Below are 13,242 nucleotides of genomic sequence, written 5' to 3' on the forward strand. Positions count from 1 at the left end.
AGGCTTTACCACATTGGTTACATTCATAAGGTTTCTCTCCAGTGTGAATTCTTTTATGTATTAGGAGATGACTGTTACTTGCAAATGATTTACCGCATCGATTACATTCATAAGGTTTCTCTCCAGTATGGGTTCTTTTATGTATTAGGAGACACCTGTTGTTTGCAAAGGCTTTTGCACTTTGATTACATTTGTGGGGTTTTTGTCCAGCATCAATTCTTCCACACATTTGAAGTTCACTATTATATGCCCAGGATTTACCATATTGGTTACATTCATAGAGTTCCTCATCAGCATGTATTCTTTTATATGTGTGGGGACTACTGTGATGTGCAAAGACTTCACCATATTGAATATCTGCAGAAGGTTTTTCTCCACTATGACTGTTTTCACACCTGCAAAAATAATTGGCACATAAAAAAGCTTTACCACACTCATTACACTGTTGAATATTTTTATCCATGTCAATTTTACAATATGGTGTAAAGGTAAAGAGGAACTACATCTTGGTTTCATCACTATTTTTACATTCATCGTGTTCTCCTTCTCTATGTGTAGTTTTGCATATTTAAACATACCTGTGATGATAAAAATGTTTGTTACCTGGCTCATATTTTTACTATATTTTTCTTCTATAAGATGTTTTACCACATATTTGTAGAAAACTGCAAAATCTACTGGCTTCATAAACTCCCCTATACTGGGCGCCATGATAAATTTGCAAAGATAACTGGGACAAACAAAATTTCAACATTCCTAAAACTTACATTTTCTGCAGTGTGAGTTTATGAGTATTCTTAAGGAAATTGAATAACCAATAAATTGATGTTGGGGTATATTGTGTGAAAGTGTGTCAGCATATGTGAATGCTGATTGCTGAGACAGCAGAGAACTAAGTGCTGGCCAGAACTTAGTATTGTTCTTTCTATTGCCAATCACCTGTCATATATTTTGTAAACATTTGTCCTTCCTTTCTTATCTATTGGAAACAATAAAAGTGGACAACTAATAGCAGGGCACAAAATAGAGGGCAGAACATCTGAGTGAGAGAGGGTTGCTGGGAAGAAGAAAGCAAAAGACAAATTCATTAGCAGTACACTGCAGGTAACAGATGTATATGAACATTTATGAAGAGGTAGAGCTGGCCATGCAACGGGACACCTGACTAGTTTTATTTGGGTTAAGGGAAAAAGAGGGTTCAGAGGCTGCCCAGGTAAATTGCCTAAGCTTTAAAATATTAAAAAGATTCTGTGTCATTCTTTGCACTGCTGCCAGGTCGGAATATCCTATATAAAACATAACAGGTATCACATTTAAAAAATCTACTCAAAATGGGGACTATTATATCTTTTAATTGTTCTGGGAGGTACATTGCTTCTTTCAATAGCCCCATGCTAATATGTCTTCACTGTGACAATGATATACCTATTAAAAGAAGAATAAAGAATAATAAATGGCATGGTTTTATGCTGCATTCACACATTTTATTTTGTTCATCATAGATATGTAAGGATTATGGTTTTTCCACAACAACATTCTGGACTATAAAAAACTGCCCTTCTCACCAAACTAAGCAACATTATTACACGTATATGAGTAACTCTAGCTTTAGCATGGACTACTTAATTAGGATAATATTTTGGATATGCTTTCATCACCTATATAATGTGAATTCCTTTGGCAATATCTGAGTTGTAGGAGAATAAACAAAATGCAGTTCTACCGCATAGCTCTGATGAGGCTATGATTTAAATGGTGATCTTAGGTAAGGTATGATTTGCTTACATTCTTTTCTAGAGTGGTGCCTTGCAAACAAACTTCAAATACATAACATGGAGGTAGTACATGGTTTGGTAACAAGTTAGTAACATCAATAAATACACTTAAAGCAGTTCATTTACATTGTTCCTTTTCTTTCAATCTTCCAGGACATATTAAAATTTTTCTCAGAACCATATTTATAATACATTACACATGAAAATTACCTTGTATGTCTTCTAGAACTTTGACAATGCTCTTCAATATTATGATCTTTCCAATTGTAGCCTAAAATACAGTACAACAAAATATATTATGTTTTATTGGAAAAAAGGTCATGATCTATGGTCAATCAAAGAACCATTCTTCTCATTTTTCCGCATCCTCAAGCTAAATTACATAAGTGCATGAATAATGAATAGTTTCCCTCATATTTTGAAAAGTAAAGAAAATTCACTGTCCTACCTATAGCAGTGAGGTTCCTGTAGGTCTCCAGCATCACATCTTTGTAGAGATTCCTCTGGGAAGGATCTAGCAAAGCCCACTCTTCTCGAGTAAAGTTCACATGCACATCATTGTAGGTCAATGCATTCTAAAATATCCACACATGTGTACAACAAAAAGCTTGAAACTTACAACACTAAAAATGTATACTTCATTTACAATATTTTTTACAGAATTCTGGAGTTTCTTCTACTTATTTTCTGACACACAAGTTCTAATGTAATCACCAACTCTTTAGAAGTAAACTGAATAGTGAGGTTCACCTCTCTAATTTCTGCATCCTTTCAGTAGGATATAGCCTTGCAAGAGAAATACCTATTAATAGACATAAAGAGAGAGTAAACAAAAGTACTGCAACGACATCAGAAAAACAGTATGAACAATTAATAACTATAATAACAATAGGTAAGATGGGTGTATTTTCTCATGCCATTTATTTTAAAAAACACTCAGGAAACAGATGCAGGTGTATCACATATAGCTGGATGCTAGCCTGGTCTAAACAATAAGTTCCATGACTGTCAGGGTTATATAATAAGACCTGAATATTCTGCAAAATTTAATCAAACAAAAAGAGAGAAAGAACTGAGAGATCTTTCTCAAGTTTCTACAGAGATATACATTCTCTCCAGTTCTTCATGCATGTCTAGAAACCTGAAGTGCCTCATTTTAAATGTAATATTAATATGATCTTTCTAAAATAAAATGTATGTATGAACAATTACAAAAGGACAGATGAAAATATTAGCAATGTAAATGTTGGTCTTAAATAGGCAACATATTGGGCTGGAGGTATGGCTTAGTGGATAAGAACACCACTTTTGCTTTCCAGAGGACCTGGCTTCAATTCCCAGAACCCACATGACAGCTCACAGCAGTGTGTAACTCAAATTCAATCGATTTGACATCCTCACATCAATGCACACAAAATTAAATTAGTTACTAGAAATGAATGAATGAATGAATAAATAAATAAATAAATAAATAAATAAATAAAAATAAGCAACATAGGTCATAAGTGATGGCTCAGCAGTGAAGAGGTCTTGTTGGTCTTGCAAATATTTGGGCCTGAATGCTGGTACTTACACAGGTGGGAATCAGGAACCAATGGGTAGGTGGATTAGGGGTGACAGAGTCTACACAGAAACTTGGTAATCAAATTCCAGAGACAACACTCAAAGGTGCAGCTCTAACTTTATTATTCAGTGTAACAGTCTTTAAATGACTGAAAGCCCAATCAGAATATTCCATGCTGGCCTCAAGTACCAGTAACCATCAATCAGGATGATACAACTGTAAGGGAATGTGGGAGTTGTGGGGGCTGGCCACCCCACAAATTAGGCGATTTCCATAAAGAAGGGTGAAGCAGCACTGCCATAGCCTTGGACCCCTTTGAGACTTAGTATGCTATGAGTTGCTAGTAGAGCAACAATGTGTGCACTGGAACAAGAAGTTGTAGGAGTTCCTAAAGCTTCACTTGCCATTCCCTATGGGCCTCCTAAATATTTACCTTGACATACCCCACACATAGGAGCTCACAACTATTTATTATTCCATGTTCAAGAGTTCTGAAGCCATCTTTGAAGACCAGGCACACATGAAATACTTATTTACATAAATATGGAAAATAGTCATATTCATTCAAAAAATTTTAAAACAGGCATAAAAAGTCCTGCAATCATATGATTCATAAGGTTCAAGCAGTATTAATATCATAATAAAGAGCATAATACAAGAGCAGGTTTGACATGTAAATACCTACATTCCTGAACTGTCACGTAATAATTTAACGATGAAACAAAAAGGTCAGGCATATGGGCCCACAACTAATACCAGCACTCTAGAGACACTGTAAAGTGGATCTCGAAGTTGAGGCCTGCCTGGTCTAAATACCTACTTACAGGACTGACAGGACTACAAAAAAGTACTTTGACTTTAAAAACAAACACCAACCCCCCCCCACAAAATAAAACAAAAAACAAGGCCTATATACCCTAAGGGAAAAGTAGCAGTCATTAAAGCTCTCCTAAGCAAAATAGAAACCTCTGAGACAGAGGATATTTGCACAGAATTCTACCAGACTTTAAATAAAAGCCAATACAAATACTCCTTTTTAAATTTTTATTTTATTTTTTTAATATTACTTACAGTTTGTTAACTTCGTATCCCTGCTGTATATCCCACTCCCTCTTTTCCTCCCAACCCCACCCTCCCACCCTCATCTCCCTGCCCCTTTCCAAGTCCACTGATAAGGGAGAACCTCCTACCCTTCCATCTGATACTGGTTTATCAGGTGTCATCAGGACTGGCTGCAAAGTCCTCCTCTGTGGCCTAGCAGGGCTGCTCCTCCCTGTGTGTGTGGGGGGGGGTCAAAGAGCCCACAATCAAGTTTATGTCAGAAACAGTCCCTGTTCCCCTTATTAGGGTACCCACTTGGATACTGAGCTACCAAGGGCTACATCTGAAAAGGGGCTCTACTTTGCATCCATACATGACCCTTGTTTGGAGAAACAGTCTCATAAAAGACCCCTGTGTCCAGATATATTTGGTCTTTGTGGAACTCCTGTCCTCTCCAGGTTGTATTAACTCCCACCCCTTTTTTGATTCCCTACACTCTGCCAGAGGTTTGGTTATGAGTCTTAATATCTGTTTTGGTACACTGCTAGGTAGAGTCTTTCAGAGGCCCTCTGTGGTAGGCTCCTGTCCTGTTACTTGTTTGCTCCTATATCCAATGTCTATCCCATTTACCTTTCTAAGTGAGGATTGATCATCATACCCTGGGTCCTCTTCCTGGTTTATTTTCTTTAGGTGGATAGATTTCAGTATATTTATCCTATCTTATAGGTCTATATAAGTGAGTACATACCATGTGTGTCTTTCTGCTTTTGGGATAGCTCAGTCAGGATGATTGTTTCTAGGTCCCACCACTTGCCTGTAAATTTCATGATTTCCTCATTTTTAATTGCTGAGTAGTATTCCATTGTGTAAAAGTACCACAATTTTTGTATCCGTTCCTCAACTGAGGGACACCTGGGTTGTTTCCAGGTTCTGGCTATTACAAATAAAGCTGCTACAAACATGGTTGAGCATATGTCCTTGTGTACTTGAGCCTCTTTTGGATATATGCCTAGGAGTGATATAGCTAGATCTTGATGAAACACTATTCCTAACTGTCTGAGAAAGCTCCAGATTGATTTCCAAAGTGGTTGTGCAAGTTTACATTCCCACCAGCAATGGAGGAGGGTTCCCCTTTCTGGACATCTCCTCCAGCATGTGTTGTCACTTGAGCTTTTAATCGTAGCCATTTTGATGGTTGTAAGGTGAAATCTCAGGGTTGTTATGATTTGCATTTCCCTGATGATTAATGACGCTGAACATTGTTTTAACTGTTTCTCTGGAATTCGATATTCCTCTACTGAGAATTCTCTGTTTAGCTCTATACCACATTTTTAATTGGACTACCTGAATTTTTTGCTGTTTAACTTCTTGAGTTCTTTATATATTCTGAATTTGCCCTCTGTCAGATATAGGGTTGAAGATCCTTTCCCAATCTGTAGGCTGTCATTTCATCCTGAAGACAGTGTCCTTTGTTTATAGAAACGTTTCAGTTTAATGAGATCCCATTTATTAATTGTTGATCTTAGAGCCTGACCTATTGGTGTTCTGTTCAGGAAGTACTGTCCCATACCAATACATTCAAGGCTGCTCCCCAATATTTCTTTTAACAGATTTAGTATGTCTAGTTTTATGTTGAGATCTTTGATCCACTTTGAACTTCAGTTTTGTGCAAGGTAATTAATATGTATCTTTTTGCATTTTTCTACAAGCAGACATCCAGTTAGGCCAGCACCATTTGTTGAAGATGCTGGCTTTTTCTATTGTATGCTTTTGGCTTCTTTGTAAAAAATCAAGTATCCATAGACATGTGGGTTTATTTCTATTTGAGTCCATTGATCCACCATTCTGTTTATATGTCAGTACTATGCAGTTGCTTTTTAGCATAGCTTGAGATCAGGAATGGAGATGCCTCCAAATGATCTGTTGTTGCACAAATAGTTTTAGCAATTCTGGGAATTTTTGTTGTTCCATATGAAGTTAAGAATTGTTCTTTCAAGGTCTATAAAGAATTGTGTTGGTATTTTGATGGGAACTGCATTGAATCTGTTGATAGCTTTTGGCAGGATGGCCATTTTCACTATGTTAATGCTACTAATCTATGAGCATGGGAGATCGTTCCTTCTTCTGATACCTTCAATTTCTTTCTTCAGAGCCTTGACGTTTTTTTTCAAACAGGTCTTTCACATGATTGGTTAGAGTCACACCAAGATACTTATTACTGGCTAATGTGAAGGGTGTAGTTTCCCTAATTATTCTCAGCCCTTTTGTCTTTTGTACACATAAGGGCTACTGATTTTTTTTTCAGTTAATTTTTTATCCAGCCACTTTGTTGAAGGTGTTTATGAGCTAACGAATTTCTCTGGTTGAATTTCTGTGGTCACTCATGTATACTATATTATCTTCAAATAATGATACTTTGACTTCTTCCTTTCTGATTTGTATCCTTTTGATCTCCTTTAGTTATCTTACTGCTCTAGTGAGGACTTCAAGTATTATGTTGAAGAGATACTGAGAGAGTGGGAAGTCATACCTTTTCTATGAGTTTACTGGGATTCTCTCCATTTAGTTTGATATTGGTTAAAGACTTGCTGTATACTGTCTTTACTATGTTTAGGTATGTGCCTTGTATCCCTCATTTCTCCAAGACTTTAAAAATGAATGGGTGTTGGATTTTGTCAAATGATTTTTCAGCATTTAAGAAGATCATGTGGTTTTTCTCCTTCAGTTTGTTTATATGGTGGATTATAATGGTGGATTTCCATATATTGAATGATCCCTGCATGCAGGGATGTAGCCTAATTGGTCATGGTGGATATCTTTGATGTGTTCTTGGATTCAGTTTGCAAGTATTTTATTGAGTATTTTTGCATCAATGTTCATAATAGAGGTAGGTCTGAAGTTCTCTTTTTTTGGTTGGGTCTTTTTGGAGTTTAGGTGAGAAGGTGACTGTGGCTTAATAGAATGAGATTTCAGCTCTAAATTTGTTTTCTTTTAATCATCTACTCCACTTGGGTGTGTCTGCTTAAGATGAAGCCACACCAGAATTCTACCAGACATTCAAAAAGGAGCTACAATAATCCTTCTTAAACTATCATGAAAAGAAAAAAAAGGAAGAGAAACAGAAGGAGCCCTTCAAAATTCTTTCTAGAAATCCAGCATTGCAAATAAGCAAACCAGTTAAAATCGCACAGAAAGAAAACCACAGACCAATACTCTTGATAAAAATAGACTTTTCAACAAAAATTAATCAAAGAAAAGATGAAGAAGGGCAATTCATTCTTATCAAAGGAAAAATCCACCAGAAGGATATCATGATTCTGAACATCTATGCCCCAAATTCAAGAGCACCCGCATTTGTAAATGAAACATGATTAAAGCTTAAAACACACATCAATCCCAACACATTAATAGTGGGAGACTTCAACACTCCACTCTCACCAAGGGACAGATCATCTAGACAGAAGCAAAATAGGGAAATAATAACAATTACAGACATCCTAAATAAAATAGACCTAATAGATGTCTACAGAACTTTTTACCCCAACACAAAAGAGTATACCTTCTTTTCAGCACCTTATGGAACCTTCTCAAAAATTGACCACATAATTGGGCACAAAACAAGCCTCAAAAGACACAAGATCGAAATAATCCTTTGTATTCTATCACACCAACATGGACTAAAACTAGACTTCAACAACAACATAAATAACAAAAAAAAAACACCTACATACACAGGTAAACTAAACAACTCTCTACTCAATGATAGCTTTGTCAGGGAAGAAATAGAAAAATAAATTAGAGACTTCCTAAAATTCGATGAAAATGAAGGCACAACTTACCCAAACTTGTGGGACACAATTAAAGCACTGCTAAAAGGAAAGTTCATAGCACTAAGTGCCTCCAGAGAGTAGTTCATCTCATAGAAGCAATTTAATGACACACCTAAAAGCCCTAGGAAAAAAAGCAGGCACACTCACAAGGAGTAGATGATTGGAAATAATCAATCTCAGAGCTGAGATGAATGAATTAGCAACAAAGAAAATAATTCAAAAACTCAATAAGAGCTGGTTCTTGGAGAAAATCAACAAGATAGACAAATACTTAGCCAAACTAAGTAAAGGACAGAGAGAAACTATCCAAATCAGCAAAGTCAGAAATGAAAAGGGGCCATACCAACAGACACTGAGGAAATCAAAACAATCATTAGGTCTTACTACAAAAGCCTATATCCCACAAATTTGAAAATCTAAATGAAATGGACAACTTCGATATATTCCATCAACCAAAATTAAATCAAGATCAGGTAAATAGATTGAATAGTCCTATATCTCCCAAAGAAAAAGAAACAGTCATCACAAATCTCCCTTCCAAAAAAAGAAAGCCCAGGGCTAGATGGTTTCAACATAGAGTTATACCAGACCTTCAAAGAAGAGCTAACTCCAATTCCCTTCAAACTATTCCACAAAATAGATACACAATGGACATTACCAAACTCATTTTAGGAAGCCACAGTCACTTTGATACCTAAACCCCACAAAGACCCAACCAAAAAAGAGAACTTCAGACCTATCTCTCTTATGAACATTGATGCAGAAATACTCAATAAAATACTTGCACACCAAATCTAAGAATACATTAAAGATATCACCCACCATATCCAGGCTAGAGCAGTAAGGCAACTAAAGTAGAACAAAGGGATACAAATCAGAAAGGAAGAAGTCAAAGTATCACTATTCACAGATGATATGATAGTATACATGAGTGGACCCACAAATTCTACCAGAGAACTCCTACAGCTGATAAACACTTTCAGCAAAATTGCTGGATATGAAATTAACTCAAAAAAATCTGAAGTCTTCCTGTATACAAAAGACAAGTGAGGTGAGAAAGAAATTGGGGCAACAACAACCTTCCAATAGTCATAAATAACATAAAGTACACTGGTTTAACTCTTACCAAGCAAGTGAAAGATCTGTATGAAAAAAAAAAAAAAAACTTCAAATCTCTGAAGAAATTGAAGAAGATATCAGAAGATGGAGAGATTTTCCATGCTTATGGATCAGTAAGAATAACAGCAAAAAATGGTCATCCTACCAAAAGAAATCTAGAGATTAATGTAATTCCCAATAAGATACCAATACTATTCTTTACAAACCTTGAAAGAACAATTCTCAACATCATATTAAAAAAATAGTTGAAACAACCCAGTACGATAAAGGATTTCTGAAGTTATCTCCATCCCCGTTCTAAAGCTATACTACAGAGCAATAGTAATAATAACGGCATAGTACTGGCAGAGAAACAGACATGTCGGTCAATGGAATTGAATCAAATACCCAGAAATAAACCCATACACCTACAGAAGGCAGCACTAAGGCCAGAAATTTATACACTGAACCCCCATGGTATGTCCTTCTCCCCATCAAGCTACTTAAGACCTCCAGCCACTGTACTACAGTGCAGAATCTCCACTTACCCCCTCAAAAGACTAGTATAATCAGTGTTTTGTCTGAAAGAAAAATCCTGCTTTTGAAAATGTCTGTCTGTTCTCTTCTAAGTCCATGTCAACTGTTATCGATCCTAATCTAACAGACACTACAACATGCACTGAGAAGAGCAGAGAATCATAGGTTCATATTTTTAAAGTCTTTATTCAACTAAGCATTTAAATGTAAAAACATAAATGGATAGACTTCTAGATGTATAAAATCTAACAACATTAAATCAAGAAGAAGTAAATTATTAAAACAGACACATAACAACCAAGATAGAAATGATAATTTGAAAATCTCTTAATTAAAAGAAAAAAAAGAAAGAAAGCCTAGGTCTAGTGATTCAGCATGAATTCTACAAGAGTCTCAAATAACTCACTGCAATATTCCTCAAAGTATTCCACAAAAGGAAAAAGGAAGAAACACTTCTATATTTTTGTGAAGACACCAATATTATCTTGATTACAAAAAATCAACTTCTAAAAATAACACAAGCTAATATTGTGTTAACTAATTAATAACTCATGTTATAAAGAACTTCTATATAGATACTTAGTTATCTGTACAAGAGATATATTTACCTATGTTATGACTGGAAGTCATGACTACAGACTATGTCAATATCAATGTCAAACATTACTGATTCCTATAATACTAAACTATATAGTATACAAACATTCACATTTCATCTTTTATTTACCTAATGTTGACTGAATGAAAAGTTTAATTGACTCGCTCAACAATCTTCTTCATGATACCCTATTTGAAGGTGATCTCCAAGGCTCATAAGTGTAAATGAGTCTTAGTTTATATCTTGTTGGTTTAAAACCCACACATTACACTTACCACAAACACGTTGAGATACGGCCCCAGCTCATGAGCACTGTCTCTATTCTAAAATCTAATAATGGGAGCACAGTTTTGGTTTCACCTTCATCATACCATATTAATACTAAAAAAATCTGTGAAAGCAATTATGTTTCAGTACTGCCTACTCTAGTACAGGTTATTTATTGTCCACAAAAGGATCTTCTTATGGTCTCGTCATGAATATAGATTGTATTTTAGATGAAATGGTTGCTTTGGATATGATGCCCTAGTCTATGTCTTATGGCATTAGACATATTCCATGAAATCATAAAAATTTTCGTTATTGAACTTGCTATATTTTTATACTATTTACACATATATCTTACAGAATCTCATCTCAGTCCCCAAATCATGTAAGATACAGATATATACACATACATTTTGACAGAACCTTTTTCCATTTTAATTTGTACTTTCAATGATAAGAGGAAAACGTTTTATTGGCTTGATGACAGTGAATTACTTACCAATAATATAAGATCTTGATGCTTCCCTTGCTTATGAGTGAGGCTTACCTGGCATGGTAGAAGCCAGTCAGGGTTTCTGTCTTTAGATTCCATTTCAATTTTGCTCAAACCCGTTTAATGGAGGGCATGGCCACTGAATACACTGCATTCCATATGGAATAGCTCAGAAACAATCACCACATCATTTTCTTCTGGTATAATCTCTATAGAAATTGGGTATGGGTCATGATTTTCACATAGCAAAGCAGGAGGTGAGCAATCAAACCTGTCAATCCAGAATTTATGTAAGTAAGAATCTCCTGGGTACTAGGAGGGTGTAGGTGACTAGAGAAAGTTCATTAAGCCAGTGATAGCTCCTGTGTTTTAATATGAGAAGCTTCCTCTGAAAAAGTTCACCAAGTCATTCCTATTTGATACGGACTCTAAATAAAATGTGTTGGTTTGCCACGTTCTACACCTCCGTTCTGGCTGAAAATAATTTATTTACCATGTGGAAAAATGTCAATTACTTTTATCACTACAGAATACCTGCATTTATCTGCGTATGTTGGCTTAAATTCAGCAAACCAACGCCAAATAGTACCCAAGTTTCAATTAGCTGACTTTTTTCTGTAAAAACCACAGATTTCTTTCTTCCTTTTTTCTCTCTTACTCTTTCCTTCCTTCCTCTTTCTTCTCCAGCGCTTACTTTTTCTCTTTGCCCATGTGTGTATGCCTTCAGACCAGCAGAGGTGGCCAGATCCTTCTGTACTGAGTCTCCGGCACCCTAACAACTAAGCCCAGTGCATCTTACCTACTCAACCCCCCAAACATCATTTATAGGGTCCTCCCTGCTCATGCACCCGCAGGCCAGCAGAGGGCGCCAGAACAACATATAGAAGGTCGTGCACAACCTCACCCAGGGCAGGGTGCACCCATCTTCCCCACGAAGCACACAAGCCTGGTGGGAGAGAAGGACTGGGCCTCTTCTCTTCCCGCCATCCCCCTTGCCCCACGCAGGAGCCGCTCGGGGACACCAGGACGGTCGGCTGGCGGTGGACAGGGGAGGGAGGCGGCGAACCCCAAGGTTCTTTCCCTCCCCGAACCCTCGTGTGACCAGGACTACGAGTTCATTACTGCTTGGGATAAGAAGATTGCTGACAAGGGACAACAGGTCCAGGTAGCGGTGTGCCACTAGCGGAAGTCCCGCCCTTTGGGCTTTGCTTCCGGATCTGCCCTGCAGAGACTTCCGGGTGCAGACGCTCCGAGGCGGCCCCGCCATCTCCCTGTCCCCCGCCACAGGGATGTAAGCACAAACCTACTCACAGACGGACCTTCATCCTTTTTCCCCACTTCTGAGCGAGCGCTCGCTGGTTTGGGAAGTACCAACAGTAACATGATGCTTTGCGGAAAAGACCAACCTTCCTGAAAACTACAAACATGGCGTCGAAGCAAGGACTTCTGGGATTGTATCTAGAACTACCAAAATGGTGTCTGGCCGGCGCAATGCCTTCTGGGATTGTTTGCAGTCCCATCTCTGAGTCTCTCCCGTTAAGCAGCTTGGACCAGGGACGGGGCACGCCTACAAATCCCAGAATGCCCGACATGCTGTTCCCATCAACTCGTGCTGGCCTCCCTCACCCAAGTAGGCATGGGGGCCTCTTCACGCTGCTGCTGCTAGTTTTCAGAGTCTGCACGGCCATTCCCCTGCTCCAAGTGCCTGCAAATCTCCCTGGCATGCCATTCTGTCGTTGGGTCACGATTGGACAGTTGCTTTGTGACGTCATCGCCCCGCCCCATGTCTTGGAAGCTGCTGCTACAGTATAAAATGTCTAGTGCCTGGGAGCTGGAGAAGTGATCCTTGGGTCTCTGCACATTTTATTACGTCATTAGGAGTCAGACACAGGAAATAAATCTCTTCCAAATACATACATATATATATATATGTAAGGCCGGGTATGGCAGCACACGCCTGTCATCCTAGCATTCCTGCAGGCAGTGGCAGGAGGGTCTCTTGAGTTTTCTTCACCCCATAATCCCAGTATCAGATGAGT

General features: G+C 37.7%; 1 protein-coding gene across 7 annotated transcripts; it reads right to left on the minus strand.

Annotated features, from left to right (window-relative positions):
• Nucleotides 1-437: 437 nt before the first annotated feature.
• LOC129685913 (zinc finger protein 431-like) lies at nt 438-12,578 on the minus strand. 7 transcript variants are annotated; one of them, XM_055619446.1, is made up of 5 exons: nt 12,515-12,578; nt 11,210-11,412; nt 2,224-2,350; nt 1,986-2,046; nt 438-1,425 (listed from the first exon to the last, which is right to left on the minus strand). In XM_055619446.1, the coding sequence occupies exons 2-5, from the start codon at nt 11,300-11,302 to the stop codon at nt 1,395-1,397; spliced, it is 312 nt and encodes a 103-aa protein (XP_055475421.1). In that variant the 5' UTR covers nt 11,303-11,412; nt 12,515-12,578; the 3' UTR covers nt 438-1,394. The 7 variants fall into 7 exon arrangements, with proteins under 7 accessions (XP_055475421.1, XP_055475418.1, XP_055475420.1 ...); XM_055619443.1 differs by having other exon boundaries at nt 11,210-11,474; XM_055619445.1 differs by having other exon boundaries at nt 12,507-12,578.
• Between the last annotated feature and the right edge of the window lie 664 nt (nt 12,579-13,242).

Source organism: Psammomys obesus, unplaced genomic scaffold (assembly GCF_907164565.1).
Source record: "Psammomys obesus unplaced genomic scaffold, mPsaObe1.curated_primary_1811, whole genome shotgun sequence".
Lineage (NCBI taxonomy): Eukaryota > Metazoa > Chordata > Mammalia > Rodentia > Muridae > Psammomys > Psammomys obesus.